Here is a 23,931-nt window from a genome sequence, read left to right as displayed (position 1 = left end):
GTGCTTGTATGCATTCTGAAGCATTTCATTTATTGATTTATTTATCCAATTTATATGACCACCCATCTCAACAATGACTCTGGTTGTGTACAGAATTAAAATGAAATAGAAGCAATTACAAACATTACAAAAGTTAAAATACAAAGCAGTGGAGAAACATCAAACCCAAACCATTAACACAATCAAGAAGCAGCTATGTCTAAACTAAAGCTTACCAAGTCTAAAGCTCAGGCATCCATTAGCCTTGTCTCCAACTGCCCAGCTATGGCCTGGTACCAGGCTGTGGTCCGTTGGGAACCAGGTTGCGCAAGCGGCAGGCAAGTGCCGCACAAGCACACGAATTACATTTGTGCAAGTAGCACATGTGCACACGAAACCATCCTCTCTCCACCCACCCACCACCACCACCGGCCCACAGAGCTGGAAAGGTTGGGGACTGCCAATCTAAAGCCTTCCCTATATCCTAATCCTCCAATGATGCAAATGATTCAGAATGTGGCAGTGCAGGTAACTTGGGAAGTTTCTCCTTATGCCCATCTGAACTCTCTAGCCTGGAGGTCTTGGTAGACCACATGTTAAACATGATCCATCAATGTGCTCTTACTGCCAAAACAGCCAATGCAGTTTTCGGCTGCATCAACAGAGATACAATGCCAAGAAAACAGGAAGTAATAAGAATGTTCCATGCCACACTGGACGACTACCCCTAGAATACTGTGCCACAGTTCTAATCCTCACATTTATAACTGGTTGCAGTGTCTAATGGTCACATGATCTTTCTGGTGTTAAACCCCAGGGGGAGACCCCACCCATTTGGAAGAATAGCCTTATTTAACAACTGCATTATTTGCTTTAAAAAAACCATGTGATTTGCTTAATAATTGATACACTTAATGGCCATTGCAAAAATTGTTGTAAGATGAGGTCACTTGAATGCCCCTATTTACAACCGCAACAATTTTTGACTGAATTTCCAGTCATAGTTGAGAACTATATGTAGTTTTTTTTTAAACAAAAAATCTGTTCGACTGGATTCATTGAGGTTCTTTCCTGCAATGCGGAAACATGCATTTTCATCTTGTTCAAGTATAGCTGTCCAATCTGGTTTCCCACATCTGCTTCTGTTTGACGTTTCTAATGAAACTCGGGCAGACTATCTCAAAACAACAGGCTCATCCCCGCCCCCTGCCTCCTTCCACAACCCTACATCTGCCACTTACTCACACTCCACTGCAGAGAAAAACAATAGTTTCCTTTCTTCGTTGGCTAATCTAACATTCCTGACTGCTGCCTAGGACGGTGGTGTTTGATAAAGGAATACATCAAGATACACTTGCATTCTCCTCCCAATGAAGATTTATTTTTCTTCCGTTCAGTCGTGTCCGATTCTCACAGAGACTGCTTGGACGTGTGTCAAATGAGATAGGGATATAGCTCACCTTGACAGCAGACCAGCACTAACTGCAGGGAAGGTGAATGCAATGAAGATGGAGCTGCCGTGGGAGAGAAAAAAAGGATCATTGCTCTAGAATCAATTACAATCCTCCAGAAGAGCAAATGCAGATGGCTTCTGGATTTGAACCCGACTTCAGAATCCCAAACTGACAGAGCAGCAAGGAATGTCTTCTAACAGCTTCAGCTGATACATTATCTATGCCCATTTGCATTAGAAAACAATCTAAAACTGTAATGCATGTGGTAGTGTGGGAAGTTATCATCCACCCCTCTCCCAGAAAAATGAAATATCCTAGGAAATATTGAAAAGGCAGAATATTCCTCTGGATATGAAAAGAAAGAAACATGTTTTAAAAGACAGAATAGTTGCCTGTAGCTTCCTGCCCATCCCCACTGTTAATGGGCCATTAAGAAGGCCAAACTAGTCCATTTTATCTAATAAAGACTTCTCCACTGCAGCTCCAGGGGGGATGGGAGTAAAAGCCTGATAATATTGGCCCTTTACTCAACTGACCACATGGCATCTGAGAACTCAACCAAATCTGGATTCAGAACACAGCCTAGAGAGTAGCCCCTGCATGGCCCCATGGGAGTCTGACCACCAATCAGAATACATTTCTTACACAGGAACAAGAAACAGAGAGGTGGGACTAAACAGGTTATAAAAACCCTAGCAAACCCCTCCCTCAGCCCTTCTCTTCTTCTCCACCAACATTGAAGCATGTGATCACCTTTTCTGTTCAGGGCTCAAGCCATGTGGTCCTGTTCACCAATAAACCATCTTTCCAAGCAGCCTCCATGTCTCCAGTGTCTTTTTCCCCACTTGGAGCCGAACCAAGAAGGACATTTCTTTCATCAGTAGTAACCCCTAAAAATTACTACTGCAATCCCTTCTCTGTACGGTTACCTATCTTGCATGTGATTCAGAAACTTCAGCTCAAATTGTAGCCAGGCTAATCTCACTGGTGTCTCATTTCACACCTTTTGATGCAACTCATTTAGAGAGCCACCTCTTCTGCATGATCCTCGTGGCTGTCAGCTCCACTCCATTACATAACTAGGAAAGAAGACTAAGAGACTCCATGGGTTGGAAATCAAAAGTACTTTTACTAATTATAAATGGTAAGCGAGCAGTAGCGAAGCAAAGTCTGCTTAATCAGGCGCGAAAGCAATTGATATATAGAATAGTCCGTTCCCCCCCCCCTTAGGATAATAGCTCCAGTCCAATCATAAGTCCTTCAAGTGTCAGGTGTGAAATAACTTCAAAAAGATAGGCCGATGATGGAATGTCGAGCCCGTTGATGCAGGCGGGAAACACACACGCATGCGCAATCCCAACGTCTGGTACATCCTAGAACATTCCTCCAGCACAGCAATTAACCCCTCCCAAATACCAGCCCCCCCCTTCCCGTTTCATGGCAGCTGAAGCAACAGCAAGGCAGAAGCTGACAGTGGCTCATTCAATCCCACGAGGGGGTCCGCCCACAGCTGCTCCCACCAGCTTCTCTGACAGCAACTTAAGACTAGGGCTCCACCACAAAACCGCGGTAGACTAAAGCGCGTGTGACTAAAGCACGGTGACAAAACCGCACCGTCAAAACCGCGCGACAACAGCGTGCCGACAACAGCGCGCCGACAGAAGCGGCTGTAACATAACCTAAAAATAACCCTAAACCTAACCCTAACCCTAACGCTAAACCTACTCTAAACCTAACCCTAAACCTAACCCTAAACCTAACCCTAAACCTTACCTTAAATTAAATCGCGCTTCTGTCGGCGCGCTGTTGTGGGCGCGCTGTTGTGGGCACGCTTTTGACATCGTGGTTTTAGCGCCGCGGTGTTGTCGGCGCGCTTTTGACGTTCGTGGTTATGTCGTGCCACGTAAGGCTAGGCCTTCTGTGCAGCGGCTCCTCCTAGGGCTAGGCTGTGCAATGCATTTTTAGAAGAGGACATATTTAGAGGCTCTTTTAAAAGCCCTAAAACGATCCCCTTTGTGGCCAACTGGTGTTTAATAATCTGAATTATTTCAACTGTTTAAACTTTGAGAAGGCTTGTTTCAACTACCAAGAGACAAGTAACCAATAGTATAGAAATATATTAGTAACAATAAATGATTCCAAGATCACAGGAGCATTTTGATTCATCCATACATTCTTGGGCACAATAAGAGCTAGTTATTTCTATTGTACTAAACTTTTCTTTCTGTTTTAATCCTTACCTGTCTGTTTCAATTATGATCTGCTTATTATCATTGCAAAGAATGCTGCCCCTATAAATAGATTTCCTAGAGTAAAACAACAAAGATGCAAGCATGCTTAATTAGCCAAGGTAAAAATAATGCAGGCACTAAATAAAGAAAATACAGTGTATGCCATGGTGAGAAAAATCTACCTACAGCTTTCTCAACTGTTTTAGATTTTCTTTCCCTCTTTCCTTTCCTTTTTCCTTCCTCCCTTGTATCTTTCATAAGGTAGCAAATATAAAAAGCCAGTTCTAAGGCTGGCAAAAGAAGAAAAATCACACCCATCAACTTTCCCACACCAACCCACATGGAAGGTTTCACAGTTGTGGTCTATTATGAAATGGGAGCACGGTAGCATATAACCAGTTCTCACATTCCAGTATCAGATGTTTGTAACATTGTTGAACCTTTTTTTTTTTTTAAACTGCTTTATTTGCCAAGGGCTTGCTGTAAATCTTTACAGTATGATTATGCAGCTAGTTAAACCCAACATTACTAATGTTTTCAAGTTCTATGTAGAACAGGGGTCCCCAACCTTTTGAAACTCAGGGACCATTAGATTCATAATTTTAAATCCCACGGACCACTAATATGATCTGCCTAATGACGGTGGGCGTGGCTAGGTGGTCATGTGACTGGGTAGGCATGGCCAACTTAATGTCACTCATGCCGAGGGGTGCCTTGTCGGCTTCTATTCACCCCTTCCCTGCCAACCACTCCTCACCTCCCTGCCCGGGCTGCTTAGGGCCCCAATAGGAATCAGTTGTTGGAACTAAGCAGCCACCACAAGAAAGAGTTGGCAAAACTGTTGTCTCAGTTCAAATTGGATCTGACCGAGAAGGAGGCTCAGCAGAAGCACTTCACTGAGGACTACAAGCATAGGCTTTCCAAGCAGAGGGAAGATCAGTAGGCGTGCAAGGCCAGGTACTGGTTCCTGGAGGCTTGGTGGGTTGAGATCAGTCAGTTCCAAGCCATGATACAGTCCCACTGGAACAAGGCCCTCCGGCTCTTTGCCACCAGTAGCACTTCCCTCCAGCCTTCACCCAAAGTCCCACACCAGGAGGCCAAAGCAGACCCCAAGTCGGAATTTCTGCCCCACTCTGACCTGCACAAAAAAGACCCCGAAGGGGGAGACTCTCTGCAGCAACACAAGCGTTCACTGCATGTATCCGTCCCAGGGACCATAGTTTGAGGACCCCTGATTTACTGCAATATAAAAAATGCAAATAATTTTTCTGCAGACCACCAAAATTTTCTCACGGACCACCAATTGGTGACTGCTGGTGTAGAAATTCCGTCTTCTCACATTATCCAACATTGGTTATCAGCTTCTTAGAATTCCTTCACTTATATTTTTGCATTCAGCCAAGAGGGTAGGCGGATGGTGGGAAGGAGATGACAGATTTGGAAGCAATGGGAACTTCCCCAAGTCACTCAACATGCTTATCCTGACCCCACTGTATCTCAAATGTTTCAGACAGGTCAACAGTTAACAAGAAAGGACAAAATATTCACCAAGGGACTGCACTTCAGGAAGCCTCTTTCACGTATGCATAACAGGGTCATTTCCAGTGAACAAGTTTTGATAGGATTCTCTAAAGAGAAAGAAAATAGTTCTGCCTTCCACACAAAACCACCCTAAATAAACCACACACAGCAGATGCCCAGAAGGGATTCCCTTGTCGTGTGCTCCAAGGTTCAACCACAAGAGTAAGGAATGGAAATATGGGTAATCCCCACCTTATGATCACAACTGAACTCAACATTTCTATCCGTAAGCGAGACATTTGTTAAGTGAGTTTTGCCCCATTCTCCATAGTGAGGGGGGAGGAGTATCCAGGATGGGGTTTGACTTTGTCCTCTCATGATTGGATGAGTCAGATAAGCTCTTTGGGTAACGCCCCCTGGCCAGCAGGACTACCCATTCTTCTGACTCATCCTACAAGGAAAGGTTGCACTACTCGGTAACTCCAGTAATTTACAAAGGAGTAAGGAAAATAAACTTGGACCCGGCGAATCCTGCCTCCCTTCATCGCACACAGCCTCCTCCTGCAAGGATTGGACTGCCACAAGCCCCCTGGGGCGGCACGCTGCCCTGGCCACTGAGTGAGACGGAGTCACTCAGGGAGGACAATTGCCGGGCAGGCAGGGCAATATGCTTCCTAGAGGCAGCCCTTGACGCAGAGGCTAATCAGGAGCAGAAGCGCTCCTCTGCTCCCCTCGGGTTGAGCCACTGGAACACCTGTGCTGGCAGCCGACAAGGTGAGAGCCGGAAAGGCTTAGAAAGAGCTGCAGGAGGCAGGGGGAGATGAGCTGCAGCCATGGCAAGCCTGCAAAGGCAAAAGCCATTTCCATGTGCTCCAGCAAGGAGGAGCCGTTTGAATTTGGAGCCGGGGCCATCTTGAAACCACGTGGTCCAAGATGGCTGCCCCCAGCAGCTCAGAGGAGGCAGGCAGAGCCTTAACTCTCAGCCCTCCAGCCACAACCGGAGGCTTGTGGAGCCCTTGAAAGGTGAGAAACCATCGCAGAGGCATTAGCCAAGGGCGGGGGACGCAGCAAAGGGCCAAAAGGAGGCTTGTTAAGGGAGTTAGAGGCAGGCGGTGGATCCCCCCCAAGCCTACTTCCTAGATGAATCACAGAGGCAGCTGCCACAAGACTGCACGAAGGACCCTGCCCCCCCCCCCAACCTGAGAACTCCTTCCCTCCCAGGGGAGGATTCCCTTCGGCTTCGGTGCTTCAGAAATCCTGCCTAAAAGCCCGTTCTCTCCCTTTCTAACTGCATAGTAACAGGAGAAACCCCCCCCCCCGTTAAGGACACTCTCCTTTAAGTAGGAGAAAGAGACTTGGGGGCGAGAATGCCATCAGAAAAAGACTTCCAGCAAGAGTTTTTTTGGGGGGGGGCTAAGTCTCCTTCACCCTTAAGAAAATTCTCCTTTGAGTAGGAGAAGGAGGGGGGAGGGGCGGGAAGTCCCTGAGTAGGCGGCAAAACAAAAGCTGTTTTTTGTGGCTAAGTTCTGAGGGCGGGGCGATGGCAATTGCCCTGCAAAACCATTTGGAAAGAAGGGGGGAGGGGCCCCACATGGCCCAAGCCAAGGAAGACTATTCAGCCCCCAGGGAGAGACAGAAGAACCTCCAATCAGGTTAGAGATTACCCCCCTCCCCCAAGGCTTTCCAAGGGTGGGGGTGAATAGGCAAAGAGCAAATGCTATACAATACAATACTATGCAATACAATAGCAGAGGGGGCAGGAACCTTGCAGGTCTTCTAGCCCAACCCCTTGCCTAAGCAGAAATTCCTACACCATTTCAGACAAATGGCTATCATTACTAGTCGAGCCCAACGGTTAACACATCTGCCTAAGAGGCAAGAGAGCACAGGTTTGATTCCCAGCAAGTGTATGGCTAGCTGATGAGAGCTAAATAGCTTGAATTATTATGCTGACTCTGTAAACCACTTAGAGAGGGCTGAAAGCCCTACGAAGCAGTATATAAGTATAACTGCTATTGCTATTACCATCCAACAGCTGCTTAAAAATCTTCCACTGTTGGGGCATTCACAACGTCCGGAGGCAGGTTGTTCCACTGATTAATTGCTCTAACTGTCAGGAAATTTCTCCTCAGTTCTAAGTTGCTTCTCTCCTTATTAGATTCCACCCATTACTCCTAGTTCTGCACTCAGGTGCCTTGGAGGATAATCAGGTTGCCTCTTCCCTGTGGCAACCCCTGAGATATTGGAACACTGCTATCACGTCTCCACTAGTCTTTCCTTTCAGTAAACTAGACCTACCCAATTCCTGCAACCGTTCTTCATAGGCTTTAGCCTCCAGCCTGATCCCCTCTATTGCTCTTCTCTGCACTCTCCCTAGAGCCCCCACATCCTTCTACATCATGGTGACCAAATTGAATGCAGAATTCCAATCTGGCCTTTCCAAGGCCTTATAAGGTGGGATGAACACTTCACGGGAGCTTGATTCTATTCCTCTGTTTATGCAGCCAAAAACTGTGTTGGGTTTTCTGGCAGCTATTGCACACTGCTGGCTCATATTAAAGGGTGGTCCACTAGGACTCCAAGATCCCCTTCACAGTTACTACTGTGGAGCAAGGTATTCTGTACCTGTGCCCTTCACCCTCGTTGCCTAAAGGTAGAACCTTACCTCTTTGAATCCCATTTTCCTAGGTAGTGCCCAATGTCCAAGGGTATCAAAATCCTTCTGTATCTTTAGCCTATATTCTGAAGTGTTGACTATTCCTGTCAGCCTGGGGTCACCTGCTAACCTGATGACCCCCCCCCCATCAGCATTTAACAAACAGAGCGCTAACAGTCATTCTGGCTCCTTCTTATGACCGCTTGAGATAACAGCAGTTCTTAAAGAAATAGTACTACTATCATGGCATATATTTTGCTATCCCAAATGTTAGCTTACACATCTAACACCCTCATTCAAATCACTGATGAAGATGTTGAAGAGTACTGGGCTCAACACTGAGCCTTGGGGGACTCACTGCACTCTTCCCTCCATGAAGAGGCAGTTCCATTGAGGAGTACAGGTGTATGCACCAGTTACCAAGACACCTGGCGTGACTAGGTCTAATCCTCAGTCTTCTACTTTATCTAGTAGTAGATTAGGGTCTACCTTATCAGGACTTGCTGAAGTCCAAGTTAACTATATCAATGGCATTCCTATGGTTCACTAGGGTTGTCACCGTAACCTAAGAAGGCAATAGGGCTAGTCTGGTATGATCTGTTTTTGGACAAACCCATGTTGGCTTTGGGCTCTCGAGCCGGTTTTTTCTCCCTTTCTGAAGGGGAAGAATCACATCAGCAATTCTATAGTGGTTCTCCGGTACTCCAGGAGCTCTGATAGATATAGTTTCAGTTGTTTGGAGATCTCATCCGCCAGCTCCTTCAGATCCCTGGGGTGTAACCCACCCGGTCCTGGGAATTGGACCTTGCCTAAGATAGACAGGCTACCATTTCTTCCCTATCTCATCTTGGGTTCCTACTCTGATTTTGGGGTGCTGTTTTTGATAGGTTGGATAGCTTATCCCTTCGGGTAAAGACAGATGCCGAGTTAAATAGATCGGCTCTACCCCTGCTGCTTGTCACCTTCGGGCCACTTTCTCCCAGCAAGGGACCAATCGTTTCCTTAATCTTTCTTGGTTTTATCAGGCGGGAAGATGCCCCCTTTTGTATTTTATTTTATTATTATTATTGTTGTGGTGGTTCTTGTTATTATTATTAATTTACCTTTGTGGCAGGCCTTTATTGTGAGCCTTAGCTTCCCTCACTTCATCTTTACACACACTCTAGTGGCCGCCCATTAAACTCCATCGGTGTTTACATTCAGAATATCTCTGCGCTAATCCTAGCCATAGAATCATAGCACCCTTATGGCCGGGGGGAAAAAAGGGTCAGACAGGCTGGTCCCCATGCCAGAACCCACCACAAACTCAGAATGGGATGCCCGACTTTGAGAGATCGCAGAAGCACCTCAGATAGCCTATGAATTTAGACAACATTCGCTGAGGGCAGAACATATAGCAGGGGTGGGGTACATCAGAGCCGACTGGCTCAGCCGGACCAAGGGGACAGTTTGGAGCGGAAGCTGCAGCCAGCAATCTTCAAGGAAATGGCAGAGTGCTTCGGACACCCGGAGATCGACTTATCCACCACGCCCCTCAACGCTCAGCTCCTGAGGGTCATCTCCAGGTACCAGACATTGGGGGGGGCAGAAGGGGCGGACGATCTGCGAAGCCCCTGGACCAGGGGTTGTCGGTATGACTTCCGCCCTTACCCCTGATCCTCAGGGTCATATGGGAAACCCTTCGGGAGGGGGCGGAAGGGGTTCAGTTGGCGCCTCACCGGCCCCGGAGACTGTGAGCTCCAGTCGCTTTCAACGGAGAGGCCATGGAGAATCCCCCAGGAGGGAATATCCCTTAACCAGGGGTCACTGGAGCACCCAGACCGTCAATGGCTTCAGCTGACCACTTAGCTCTTGGAACGGAGCATCCTGGGGAAAGACCCTTCCCCCCCCCAGGGTGAAGCAGACTATCCAGACTGCCCGCACACCTTCCACAGAGCGTATATATGGCTCCATGTGGCAGGCCTCTGCCTCATGGTATAATTCCCTGGGGCACAATCCTAGCCAGGCCTCAGTGCCTCAGATTCTGGACCTCTTCCAGGCAGGCCGGGACAGAGGGTTAGCTTCTAACACAATTAGGAGACAGGTCTCAGCCTTCTCGCCAGTTCTCCTGCGTGGCAGGAACCAGAGCTTGACTCACCATCCTATGGTCAGGCAATTCCTCAAGGGGGCTTCCAACCCCAAACCGCATGCAGCGTTCAAGTACCATTCCTGGGACTTGCACAGGGTAGGGGACGCTCCAATAGGCGCTCCATCTGAGCCTTTACGAACAGCTTCCCTTAAGTTCCTGATTTTCACGGTGGCCTTTCTGGTGGCCACCCCCTCCCCCGCCAGGCAGATATACGAACCGCAAGCTCTCCACCGGGGAGGATCCCTGCTTCCCCCTCCAAGACAGAGCGGGGTTACGTCCTTCATCCCAAGGTGGGCTCCTGCCTCCATCAAACCCAGGAACTGATTTGCCCAACTTCTGTCCAGACGTTGGGAAAGAAGTGGCTCACTCTGGGCAGAAGGAGGGCTCTGAGGATTATCTCGGGAGAACCAGGCCAGACAGGAAATCCGAAGCTCTGTTTGTTTCCTTCCAAATAGGGGCCTGGGTAACAGGGTGACTTCCACCACAATAGGTAGGTGGTTGCAAACCTACGTTGCCACTGCATACCAATTGCAGGGCTTACAGACACCAATCATATCACAGCTCACTCCACGCGGAGCGCAGCCATGTCCATGGCCTGGGCCACGCAGACAGCCCTGGCCGGAATCTGCAGGGCAGCCATGTGGGCTTCCCCCTCTCCCTTTGCTAGGAACCATAAACTGGACTCTTTTGCCCCAGCAGGACAAAAGCCTCTTGGACGCAGGGCCTCTTGGACGCAGGGCGTTGCAGGCGGTTCACAGGGCGGAGCCCACGCCTCAACCGGCATGAGCGGGGGACATGGGGCCTCTGGGGTCTCCCTCCCTAGGGACGTGCAGGCTTTGGTACGTCCCATCCTGGATACTCCTCCCCCCTCACTATGGAGAAAGGGCGTTGGTACTTACCTGATACGCCTCTTCTCATAGTGGGGGGAGGAGTATCCAGTCCCTCCCTGACTATGTTTGTACGACTAAGTTTTATGTTCACAGTTTTATGAAGTTATATAAATATTGATGTTGAAGATGTTAAAAGCTAAGAACTGAATTAAGAGTCTGGAGTGAATGGTGCAACGAGTCGGATGGAGCTCTTCGTCAAAAGAATGGGTAGTCCTGCTGGCCAGGGGGCGTTACCCAAAGAGCTTATCTGACTCATCCAATCATGAGAGGACAAAGTCAAACCCCATCCTGGATACTCCTCCCCCCACTATGAGAAGAGGCGTATCAGGTAAGTACCAACGCCCTTTTTACAACCTTTCTTGTCACAGTTGTTAAGGAATCTGGCTTCCCCTCTGACTTGGTTGTCAGAAGGTTGCAAAAAGTGATGACTGTTAGGTAAGCTTCCCGTTGGGAGAGCGAGTATGTTCAGAGAAGCATTGTGAGAGTTGTGTTGGAGAACACACAAACCAGCATACAGAGACACTGCAGTTTAAATAGGCTTTTACTTTCGTGGAAATAGAGGTATCAGAGTCCATCAAACAGTCCAAGTCATACACGGATAAGACAGTCAGTCATCAATGTCTTTCAGTTAAGGGATAATCCAAATAACATAGTCCAGTATCATATAATCAGTTCGGTACTCAAAGTTTGCTAGCAGTTGCAAAACTTACAATAGCTTACGGCACTTTCTAACAGCTAGCTTCCAAAAACACTCAGATCAGATCAGCCCAGCATCTAACAAACAGATAACTAACAGTCATTCTGGCTCCCTCTTATGGCCGATTGAGGAAAACAGCAACCAATCACATTTTACAGTATGATTTAAAGAAACAGGTATAGCATTGTTACATGATTTATATATTGCCAACCCAACCGTTAGAATTATATTCCTAACTACGACACTGGAACACTGCAGCCATCATAAATGCACGCCAGTTGCCAAACATCCAAATGTTGACCGCATGACCATGGGGATGCTGCATAGATGTACGTGTGAAACATGGTCATAAGTCATTGTTTTCAGTGCCACTGTAACTTCAAATAGTCACTAAACGTATGAGTGTAAGTCGAGGACTACCTGTGGACCCTAAGCCAACAGAATCTGAACTCAATTTTTTAAAAGAATGTCAATAATCCAGTTACACCAGCAAAATATCCATGGAGATTCTCAGTCATCCAGGTCATGGTTGGCCCAAAGGTGCTTTTTCAAGAGGCAACTGGACTTTGTTTTTCCTTGAAGATGTTTCACTTCTCATCCAAGAAGCTTCTTCAGTTCTGACTGAACTGAAGCTTCTGGGATGAATCAGAACTCATTCAAAACAAAGTCCAGTTGCCTTTTGAAAACGCACCTTTGGGAGTTACACCAGCAATACCTATATGCTCAAGTAAGATGACCTTTTGCAAGATTTTCTAAAACTTCAAAGGAAAAGAGAAAGAGTCAAGCTCAGGGTAAACACTACAGGAGAGTGATTTTAAAAAACTACCGTATATTTATTTTCAGTGCTTGCAATGCATAGTTCCAGGCTGTTACTGAAGAGCAGGTAATTCATACTGGATATTTACAACTGAATGTTTAAGGTATGACTCAGCCTTTGTTCTTGAGGACATCATACACCGCTATTTTCTAGGTCACACAGAACTGCTAAAGGAGCTGTTATTTTGACAATTTACTGTGTTTTCAGCAGCATTCTTAATGCTTGAGAGAATCAAGAATACCCCATGAAAACTTCCTTCCAAGAATATAATAAATAGCATAGACAACTATTTCTTAGAACCCAAGACATTTTCACTTCATGTGCACTCTCTTTCTCTCTTCAGTACACTGTGGTCAGCTAAGGAGTTTTCAGTACATTTAAATTGGTAAATTGAGGTTTTCAACCTCATTCAAACTGAGAAATTGAGGTTTCCAGCATCACATGTTCTGCAATGCTAAATATATTTGCTAAGAAGTCCTATTAAACTCAAAAGAGCTTTATTTTCTAATAAGTTTAATAGTGCACCATAAACCTATATTCTGCATATTAAGAAATAAAATAATAAATTGTTAACTGATAAATAGCATATAACATATTCATAGCTACAAAGATCAGCATCATGCAGGCAATGGTTTTAGCTATGACACTTCTGAGAAGCAAATCTGGGTTTTGAATAAGCAAAATAGAAAGTATATTGATATTGGATATTGAACTTTGATATTGGAGAAATCTCTTGAGAATACCATGGCTAGCCAAGAAAACAATGAAATCACTCAAGGCACAGATAACCAAATTGTCATCTTTGGGACATATTATGCAAAGACTTCACTTTCTGAGAAAGGAATATTATCACCCTCAGTGGTAGGATTCAATTTTTTTTACTACCAGTTCTGTGGACGTGGCTTGGTAGGCGTGGCATGACTCAGTGGGTGTGGCTTGGGCATGACAGAGGAAGGATACTGTAAAATCTCTATTCCCTCCACACTCCAGGGGAAGGTTACTGCAAAATCCCCATTCTCTCCTGATCAGCTGGGATTCGGGAGGCAGAGAATAGATGGGGGTGGGACCAGTCAGAGTGGGTATTTATTGGTTCTCCGAACTACTCAAAATTTCTGCTACCGGTTCTCCAGAACTGGTCAGAACCTGATGAATACCGCCTCTGATCACCCTCCTATCTACTATGACCTAAACTCAAAGTTATCATGAAATCTTCTACTAAATGCCCTAACGTGCTTATTTCGGTATTGTATCATCTATGGTGGATATACAACCAAGAACAGTTTGGTTCTGAGTATAGGTGGAAAGATCATATTTGATTTATCATCAATTCTAATGAAGATGAAGCAATTCATGAATGTTAAATCCAGGAGTGAAATTTTTAATACTGTGAATAAGTATGAATAAGATCTACAGAACTTTATGTGTACTACTTATTACATATGTTCACAATTATTCAAAAATCAAAACTAAATCTCAATTGGGAAAAGGTTACTTGAATTATCCATAGCAGAATTATGGATGGATGGATGGATGGATGGATGGATGGATGGATGGATGGATGGATGGATGGATGGATGGATGGATGTATAAAGTGTCACAACCCCTGGTAAGCCCCAATTATGGGAGGAAGCTAACTGCTTCCAACATCTGTCAATCGGCTCGTCACAAGAGTCCATCACGACAGAAACCCAATATTTTTACTGTTGCCTTTGTTATATTTGTGTTTTGATTTGTGCTGATAAATAAATAAAGGGAGACTAGTATAGATCTATTTCAAGCTATTTAGCTCTCATCAGCTAGCCATACCCTTACTGGGATTCGAACCTGTGCTGTATTGCATCTTAGGCAAACGTCTTAGCCATCAAGCCACAGGTCTCCTCCTTATCAGCTGAAGCCAGGGAAGAAGGTATATATTAGTGTCACAACCCCTGGTAAGCCCCAATTATGGGAGGAAGCTAACTGCTTCCAACATCTGTCAATCGGCTCATCACAAGAGTCCATCACGACAGAAACCCAATATTTTTACTGTTGCCTTTGTTATATTTGTCCAACATCTGTCAATCGGCTCGTCACAAGAGTCCATCACGACAGAAACCCAATATTTTTACTGTTGCCTTTGTTATATTTGGAAGCAGTTAGCTTCCTCCCAAATATATATATATATATATACACACAAATATATACATATATATATATATATACATACATACATACATACATACATACATACATACATACATATATATATATATATATATACATATATATATATATATAAATAAATAAATAAATATTTTAAACCAATGATGGGTTCTGGATCCTGTTGCAATCGTACCAGCCCAGCATCCTCCACATGAACGCACAGAGCACACACGCATGTGTCTTACCCTCCAGCTGCTTGGCAGAGTGTCGCGCAGGTGCTGTACGTGCTGTGCGCGTGCGCGGAAGCGCCAAAGAGTTGAAAGACAAGGAGCGCAGTCAGGCGGGTGGGCCCTCCAGAGCACTGTACCAGAAAGAACGTTGGGCTTACCTGAACGTGTCTTTTAAGAGGAGGGGAGGGAGTGGTCACCTGTGGGTATTCTCAAAGCCTGAGAGCAAAACCTTAAATACTGGTTCCTTCCAATCCTGGCCCAGTTTCTTCGAAGTTGAACGGTACAATTGAAGCAACAAAAAAACAACAACAACCAAACCCCCGGGACCACCCCTTGGCCCCAACGGAACACAACTCAGGGCGGGTCGTGACCACTCCCTCCCCTCCTCTTAAAAGACATGCTCAGGTAAGACCAGCGTCCCCGGCTGGAATGAAACAAACAAGGCCTCCAACCTACGGACCCCCTCGGCCCGCCAGAGGTAGATCCGCAGAGCGCGGCAGACGTCCAACCGATGCCAGAGCCTCTCCCTATCATTGGACGGACCCGGGCAAAAGTCGGGCAAGATGATCTCCTGAGCCCTATGAAAGGGAGTATTCACCTTCGGGATGAAGGTAGGATCAAGGCGAAGCACCACCCTGTCCTGGTGAAAATGGCAAAGGTCGTCCCTGGAAGACAGGGCGCCCAGTTCAGAAATATGTCGGGTGGAGGTAACCGCTACCAGGAAAGCCACCTTCAGTGACAAGAACTGTAGATGAACAGACCGAAGAGGTTCGAATGGGGCCCCCGTCAAGGCCCTGAGCACCAGGGGAAGATCCCACATGGGGAACCTGTGGATGGGGGGAGACCTGAGATTAGCCGCCCCCTTCAGAAAATGCTTGATCAGGGGGACATGGGAGAGGGAAGTAGACACCCCCCCCCAGGATCGAAGACAAAGCCCCCACCTGGCGGCACAACGTATTCTCAAACAGTACTTGGACCAAGAAAGACTGAGGGAAACTGGGCCAGGATTGGAAGGCACCAGTATTTAAGGCTTTGGACCAATCAGGCTTTGAGAATACCCACAGGTGACCACTCCCTCCCCTCCTCTGGAAAACGGTACCCGCTGCTCCGGGCACGCTCCGGTATGCCCTGCAACCAACCACTGATTTAAGTGAAGGCCCTCAGCCTACAGAGTTCTCTCAACCTTATTTTAATAATTGTAAATTGTAAATAAGTAAAAATATTTTAAAATTACTTTTTATCTTCTTGGCATACAAGCAAAGGGAAAACTCAAGATTCCAAATCTTTCAATGAAAGGTACAGCACAATCTTATGTTTGTTTTGTCTGGCTGAAAGTCCCATAAAGGTCAACATGAGTTTTAAACATATGTAGGAAGGCAATCATAGTTCTTTTTAGAATACATACATACATACTTAGATGTGTGTGTGTGTGTGTGTGTGTGTGTGTGTGTGTGCGCGTGTGTGTATGCAGTATGCTCCCTCCATATTGGGCATAGGTGCATTGACATAACACAGATATATGTATGTACTGTATGTATACATACATACATACATACATACATCAGGAAAAAACAAGAAAGAAAGAAAGAAAGAGAGAGAGAGAGAGAGAGAGAGAGAGAGATGGAGATGGGTGGGTGGACGGACGGATGGACGCACAGACAGACAAGAAAGAAAATGTTTTCTCCCTCCAGTAGATAGAGGACATTAAAAATTATGCTTTACCTCACACCAGCTAGGGAGCTTTATGAATGTACAGAGATTATTAGTTGGCCACACCACTAATTAGTATTGATGTTATCTAGAGGCCAACAAGATATTGCTGCATCCAAAATATCCTCATGTGCTTCAAAAACCTTTCATAACAAGGTCAGATAGAAAGACTACTATACCATATGCTATTTTTATGGCTATATTACACATACAGTTTACAAGAATCACATTTTCATAATTTATCATCACTAAACTATTATCAAGAAATCTCCAAATAGGGTACCTGGTTACTTGAGAAGGTCCTTGAAGGACAAGGGAGTTGTTTGTTGGAATCCCAAATCTCCACAGGGACCAAGTTTTAGAGTCCCCAGCTTTACACAGAGATTTAGATCAAAATATGTTACAAAATAAATAATCAGATGCCATCAACCCATTTGCTACTCTGTCCTTTCAACAGAAGCTGTGAAAAAAAGCCCCCAAGTTAGTTCTGTGTTCTCCCCCCAAAAGTTCCTCAAGCTATACATAAAGGTAAAGGTTCCTCTCCCATATATATGCTAATCGTTCCCGACTCTAGGGGGCAGTGCTCATGTCCATTTCAAAGCCGAAGAAACAGCACTGTCCAAAGAAGTCTCCGTGGACATGTGACTGGCATGACTAAATGCTAAAGGCACATGGAACACTGTTACCTTCCCACCAAAGGTGGTTCCTATTTTTACTTGTATTTTTACATGCTTTCAAACTGCTAGGTTGGCAGAAGCTGGGACAAGTAACAGAAGCTCACTCTGTTATGCAGCGCTAGGGATTTGAACCACCGAACTGTCGACGTTTCTGATCGACAAGCTCAGCATCTTTGCCACTGAGTCACCGCGTCCCTTTAAGCTATACATACTTATTCAGAAAACTTTGGAAGTTTGAAAAGAAAACATATTTGTGAGGATAGAAGAGAGAAAAGACACATACTATTTGGAAGGGAAAATATTAATTCATGAACCTGTTTCCATCATTGCTTTAGCTTTACCTCAAGTTGTTCATTATTCAAATTCCATCAGAACTCAACAACATAAAGTGTAAGTTTTTGAACACCACCAATCTCCTACACAGTTCAGTATATGGGAATAATTATATAGTACGTACCACCTGCATGCTTCAGCTGTTTTAAACATATTTTTAAACTTTAAAAAAAAAAAAATCAAGCTCAACCTAAGCAACACTTAATTTATCTCTTTTTTACATTTTCAACTTCAAGTGCTTCTAACTTATATAATTAAATAATTTTCCTCTGAGTTAGAAATATCACAAACATGTGAGCAGGCTTTCAAGGTATCAAAGCAAAACTGTAAAAATATACTATTTTTACCTTACTTATTTAAAAACTAATGTCTTTTTAAGACCTGTGACATATCACTTCAGATAAATCATGCAAGGGGAATCTGACCAAATGGCTTGTAAATCCTCCTTGCCTTTTTATCAAAAAAGAAAACAATTAAATATGGATACAGAACAACTATTTCCAGAATGTGTTGAAAACTGATTCATCTTTGGTCTTAGCAAAATAATTATATTAGCTACTGTATATTGCAGGCTTGCAAAATCCAAAACTCTTTTAGTATATTGATAAATTCTATAAATAGAATAGAATAACAGAGTTGGAAGGGACCTTGGAGGTCTTCCAGTCCCTTTCCTAGACAGGAATCTCTATACCATTTCAGACAAATGGCTATCCAACATCTTCTTAAAGACTTCCAGTGTTGGGGCATTCACAACTTCTGGAGGCAAGTTGTTCCACTGATTAATTGTTCTAACTGTCAGGAAATTTTTCCTCAGTTCTAAGTGGCTTCTCTCCTTGATGAGAGATATTACCAACAACAAACAAATGTTTTTCTTTTCCAAACTTCAGAAAAAATGCAAAACCTACAGGTATTTAAAAATAGGTTTAAACATCTTAATTTTAGATTTTCATTTTTATGGCTAAAAGGACAAGTAGAAAAAGGATGTGTTACTGAGCACAGGGATGCCCTGCATATATGTATACCCCTAGTGACCATATGCCTCTAAATTATTGATGTCTTGAAGAGCAAAGCTTTATTTTTACCGACAGTTTCATTCTCCATATGGAACAGCCTACCTTGGACGCCTCATCATCTATGTGATAATTCAGTAGGGTTTTCTTTTTTCAGACTCATCCAAACAATTGAATTGATTTTCCAAATCCTTTAGAATCACATCAGATTCAGGCTTTAAATGGAAGGCTTTAAAGGTAAGCGACAACATTTCACTTGACGCACTATTTGTGTCTTTAATATATTTTGTGTATGATTACCTTCCCACAATCAATCTCAATTCAAACCAACTTTCTGCTTCTCAGTTTGGCTTGTTCATTGTTTGCATACATTAAACATTTGCAAGCACTCACTAAAAGAGTTGTAATTTGTTTTGGTTATCCTTCTTAGTTGCCTTGGGCCACCCCACCCTTCAAACCCATATGAATATCAAACGCCCTAGAGAAAATATTAAAGTTATTTTCTCCCAAGGAACTTCTCAGTACACTATACTATTTCAGTTTCCATTAATAGATCTTATCAATATAAGGCAGGCAATTCAGCAACAACTAGTGGAGAACTGCCATGGAAAACAATGTCTGAACAAGCAAACATGATGAAAACAGAAATACATAACTCTTTAACAAAGGCTTAAAAGTATGTTTATGGTTGAAGATATGCCATGGCCCAGCCACTCTCTCTCAGCCCAACTTACCTTGAAAGTTTCTTGTTGTGCGGAAAGGTGGAGGAAAGAATATTAGATATGTTTGCCATTGAGTTATTTATTAAAAAATTAAAAATGTAGGATACAAACAAATAAGTAAATATGGACCCATACAATCCTTAGCCCAAGTTCTCCAAGAACCCATTGCTTTAACATTCACATCCACCAGGACTATAGTCAAAATTGATTCCAACAGTTGTTTTTTCCCTCATCTCAAGATGAGTTTTCCAGATTTTGTTAAGCAAAATTCATTTGAAGAACTGGCATTTTAAGTAACTGCCAAAGGCAGAACCCAACTTGCCAAATCCAAGCTGCTATTTGTGTGGCTGCCATAAAATGCGTATTTTTAATGACACAGAGTTCCAATTAGCTACTGCCAAAGGATGTCAGAGAGAGATGTCTCCAGATGGGAGAAGAAAATGCTTGGGTGCAACAGCACAAGTTAAAAGGCACTGCAGGAAATCATGTAATTATTCAAGTGAGCAGTCAGAAACTATACAAACTTACAGGCAATGCCAAATTCCTTTAACCAAAGTTTTCCACTGAGAGTCATGTATTCACTCCTTATACAATGTATTCAATATATGCAGGCAGCTGTACAACATGTATATAATATTCCAATTATTCTCAACAAGAGAGTTCTTTCACACTCAACATGTCAGTATACAGAACACGCTCCTCGTTTTCCATCTGAGATCCCAAACACAGCCAGCCACAGTCTAGTATGTGTTTTATGAATGTGCAAATCCAACCTTTAATTGAATTTACCCCTCAGAGATATGCACAGGGTTGGTTTTGAAAGCCATTCCTTACTTCTGTCTTGTTGGAATGCCAACATTTACACAATTAAGGATTTGCAATGGCCAAAGACATCTGGCCACACAAACAAAACATCAGCTGTATTCTAGATAACATAATGGCACAGATAGAAGTCTGACAATCAGCTGGTAAAATGTTATTTGGAAAGTGGGGGAAATAGCTGTTTGTTTTTACAAAGGACAAGCAGAATGCTGAAATATTAGAGAAAAATAAATACTCCATTCCTATACAGAGCTACAAAAAATTTTTTTAGAAAGACAGCCTGAACTGGTTATTTGGAATGCACCACAAACATCAAGCTTCATTCATCCATGTTGAGTGAGCTCTATCTTACCCAATGTATTGCAGATTTCTAAGAAATAATTTGCAGAAAGAAATGCTTACAACGTTAAGAAAAATGCTTGTAGCTCAAACTCTCTGATCTGGTCTCCATACTCTCATCCTAAAATTGTTGCACTAAATGGAAGGACAATATTCATTAATACAAAGTATTTTCACGGAAGAAATGGGCTTCTACAATTGAAGTAATTATTCAGGGGAATAGATATAGCATTATCAATTTATTTATAAAATCAAGTTCCTTGGAATAAAACCCATCAAATAGAAAATTAATTTGGGTCCAATAACTCTATCTGAATACATTCAAAGCCCAAAGTCAAAATAATAGAGTTCCCAAATCAAATCTGGGGAAAAAATTGAATAACTACTAATTGGCAGCAAAAAGTCCTTTAGTGTCATCTAGTGATTATTTAGATTTATTTTTTTGCAAACCAGACCAGATAGCCTTAATCTGTAAGCAGGAAATCTCAACAACTGTAGATATTGTTCATGCTACTAAGTAGGTGGCATTAAATGCATAATCTCTGTCCCCAAGGAGAAATCTCATTCATTCCATTACCCATGAAAGGTGGCTCAACCATTAAACCCAGCTGCCTTTTTTTTTTAACCAATTGCACAAATTGGTTTCTGCTTTCAGTAGGGTTCACTAGGGTTGATTGGGGTGAAAGAAATTCCTCTGACGGTAATGTGACTTTATTTGATGTAAACATCTCAAGGACTGGGTAGTACGTATGCTCACAATTAGAGCTATTAGTATCATCGCTGGAGTCCAACTATCTCCTACCACAGCAAAGCTGTTAAAAAAAAACATACTGCAAGACAGAATCCATGGGAAAGCTCAGGTTCCCAACAGCTGGGGAAAAGAGATGACCGGTGTCATCCTAACAGCTCAACACCTCCTTGGCCACAGGGACCAAATTTATAACTAGAACGTTTGGTGATACAGATGGACAAGATCCTAGGTGTTCAACTACACACCTTGTTTACACACACTCTTAAGTAAATTAGCAGACCTTCCGCTCAGGTCCTAGATATTTTCCCGGTATGAGCCAACTTCCTGCCTCAAACCCAAAACCGCATTTTAAGATTGGGGGTGGGGGGAATAGTAGCAACTATTCCCGATTCAAGAGTGCGCTTAGGTGCAAGCGCTTTCGCAAGAGAAGGCGACTCCCTTTCAGCCGAGCTCTAATGCTAGCTTGGCCCCGCAACACTCTCTTCAAGAGAGAGAGAGATCAAGCAAAAAGATCCCAGAGCCCGGGCAGGATCTAAGCCTCCTCCCTCCACTTTAGCCAGCCGATTCCCCCGATCCACCAACGAAGCAGACGGGCTGTTCCAAACCTATCCAGCTCTTTCCAACGCCGGGCGAATGCGAGCGCGCACACCGCCTCTGCCCTTCTCCTAGTGCCAGCGGGAGGGGAGGGCTGAGGGACGGACAGCGCAGTCTTGTTACTCACAGAAAACCGATCCAAGTCCGTGGCAGCCATAGCCGGGCACCTCCGGAGGTCAGTGGACAGGAGTTCCTTCTCAGGCGCTAGGTAAAAAAAAAAAAAAAAGTCGCCTCAACCCAAACCTGCTCTCCTCTTTCGATTGATGCAACTGAATGAATCCAATATGGCCACTTCCTGGAAACTCCCCCTCGTCGGCTGGGGAGAACGCAGACGCGGCCCGCCCCTTGGCGCCCGGGGCTCACAGCCGTAGGGAAAGTCACGGAGGGCGCTTTTTTTGGAGGGAGACCCTCGTGAGCCCCTCCGGCTGGAGAAGTCTCCGAGGAGAGGCGAGAAAAGCACCGCGTTAATTGCGGCTCTCCGGCATTCCATCGAAGGAATGCTGGGAACGATCGCCCTTCGCTTGTCTCGATCCCAGGCGGATTTGGGCAATCTGTTTGGCGGGTCTGTGCGGATGTGTGTGTGTCCAAGAGAGCTATAAAAACAACACCAACGTATAAAGATAATGCTCTAGCGCACCATTCATTTTAATATAGCATCATCGCTTTGCAACAGCTTTGTAAAGAAGCCTGATGTTCCTTAACTTTAAGTCCGAGTGCAGGGGTCCAGAGAGAGAATAATTCATCTTTAAAAGTTGCTTAATTTAAAAGTGAGCTTTATTGGCATATAACGGAAATGGGCAACAGTTTTGGGGAGAAAAACCTTACTATTATCAGGCAAAGGAGAAGGTTTTTTTAAAAAACATATGAGGCCTGGGGAAAATAGAAAAAATATCTTGGAAAATCAAAACAGATCTGAAAGATAACACATCAAAAAACCAAGTGGCATGTTGTAAAGCTGTATATTCTTGAATTTGGGGCTTAGGAGGATCAGTTGTGGGATTCAAACAAATTTACTACCAGTTCTGTGGTTGTGGCTGTGGCAGGGGAAGGTTACTGCAAAATCCCCATTCCCTCCCCTCCCACTCACAAGCTTTCCAGCTCCTTTCTCCTGTTCAGGGCAACAAAACAAGATCAGTTGGGCGGGGCCAGCCTATTTGCCGGTTCTCAAAATTTCCGATACCAGTTCTCCAGAACCTGTCAGAACTGGCTGAAAACCACCTCTGACAAGGATAGTGTGGTGACTACATGTGGGTCATAAGTTGTGGGTTGAATAGACTGCATACCTGATTCTGTTTCATCACTATAACACAAGTCAACAGTTTTGTGCGATCATAGAAATTCTTATTGAAGTTGTTTAAAAATTTAATTCAACCTTATCTCCAAAACAAGCTTCATGCTGTAGTTCTATACTAATTTATTTAGGAATAAACCCCAGTGAGCTAAATAGAACATTCCCAAAAAGAACATATATAGTATTGTTTATTTATTGCATTTATATTTTTTTGTTCTTCAAAAAATTGAAGGTGCTGTCAGCTCCTCCTTCCCCTGACATTTTAATTTCATAACAAGTACATGACATGGATTAAGATATACCCTCTAGGCCAGTATCAGCCAGTGAATGTTGTATCTGAGCAGAGATTTAAAATCTGAGTCATGCCAAGTAGCAAAATCTAGCTAAACTTGGCTGATCTTCAAAAATGAATCAAAGACATACCATGCTAGTATTTGTATGAGAAACCACCTGGAAGGCCAGCATTACAAACTAGACTGAAAGAAGGTGATGGCAAACATTTCCGTGTTGCTGTCAAGAGAACATTGGGCATATTCACACAACCCCCACAAGGCACGTGAAATCTGAAGGAGGCTTCATTGTAATTTCCTCAGTCTTAACCTAGCAACCCAACCATGACCCCAGAGCTGGTTGTGTATCCCTAAAGGCACATCTTAAAAACTGCACTGAGAATTATTTTTAATCTGTATCTTGGGCCTTTTGAGTTGTATTGTTGCTATTTCTTTGTTGACAGCTCAATTCAAGTAATAAATAGCCCAATACTTGGAGAGGCAAATGTTCAAGGATGCCAATGAAGCAGAATGGCTCCATAACTGTATAGGGTGTTGTGTCTCAGCATCTCCTTTAATTCTAATAGTTTCTAGGGCAGGGCTGTCAAACTCGATTTTACTGAGGGCTGCATCAGGGTTGTGTTTGACCTGGGGGGGAGGGGATAGGT

At 44.0% G+C, this 23,931-nt stretch overlaps 1 protein-coding gene across 2 annotated transcripts in view; it reads right to left on the bottom strand.

Moving 5' to 3' along the window:
• SEPTIN8 (septin 8) overlaps positions 1–22,208 on the bottom strand; it is a 78,316-nt gene extending 56,108 nt beyond the window's left edge. For both annotated transcript variants that reach the window (XM_032212327.1, XM_032212328.1), the window contains exon 1: positions 21,831–22,208. In XM_032212327.1, the coding sequence (XP_032068218.1) occupies positions 21,831–21,860 (30 nt within the window). In that variant the 5' untranslated portion in view covers positions 21,861–22,208. The remainder of the gene's footprint in view (positions 1–21,830) is intronic.
• Positions 22,209–23,931: the final 1,723 nt, after the last annotated feature.

The sequence above is a fragment of the Thamnophis elegans genome, chromosome 2 (assembly GCF_009769535.1).
Source record: "Thamnophis elegans isolate rThaEle1 chromosome 2, rThaEle1.pri, whole genome shotgun sequence".
NCBI lineage: Eukaryota > Metazoa > Chordata > Lepidosauria > Squamata > Colubridae > Thamnophis > Thamnophis elegans.
Note: the sequence above shows the minus strand (reverse complement) of the source record. Positions and strands in the feature narration are given on the sequence as shown.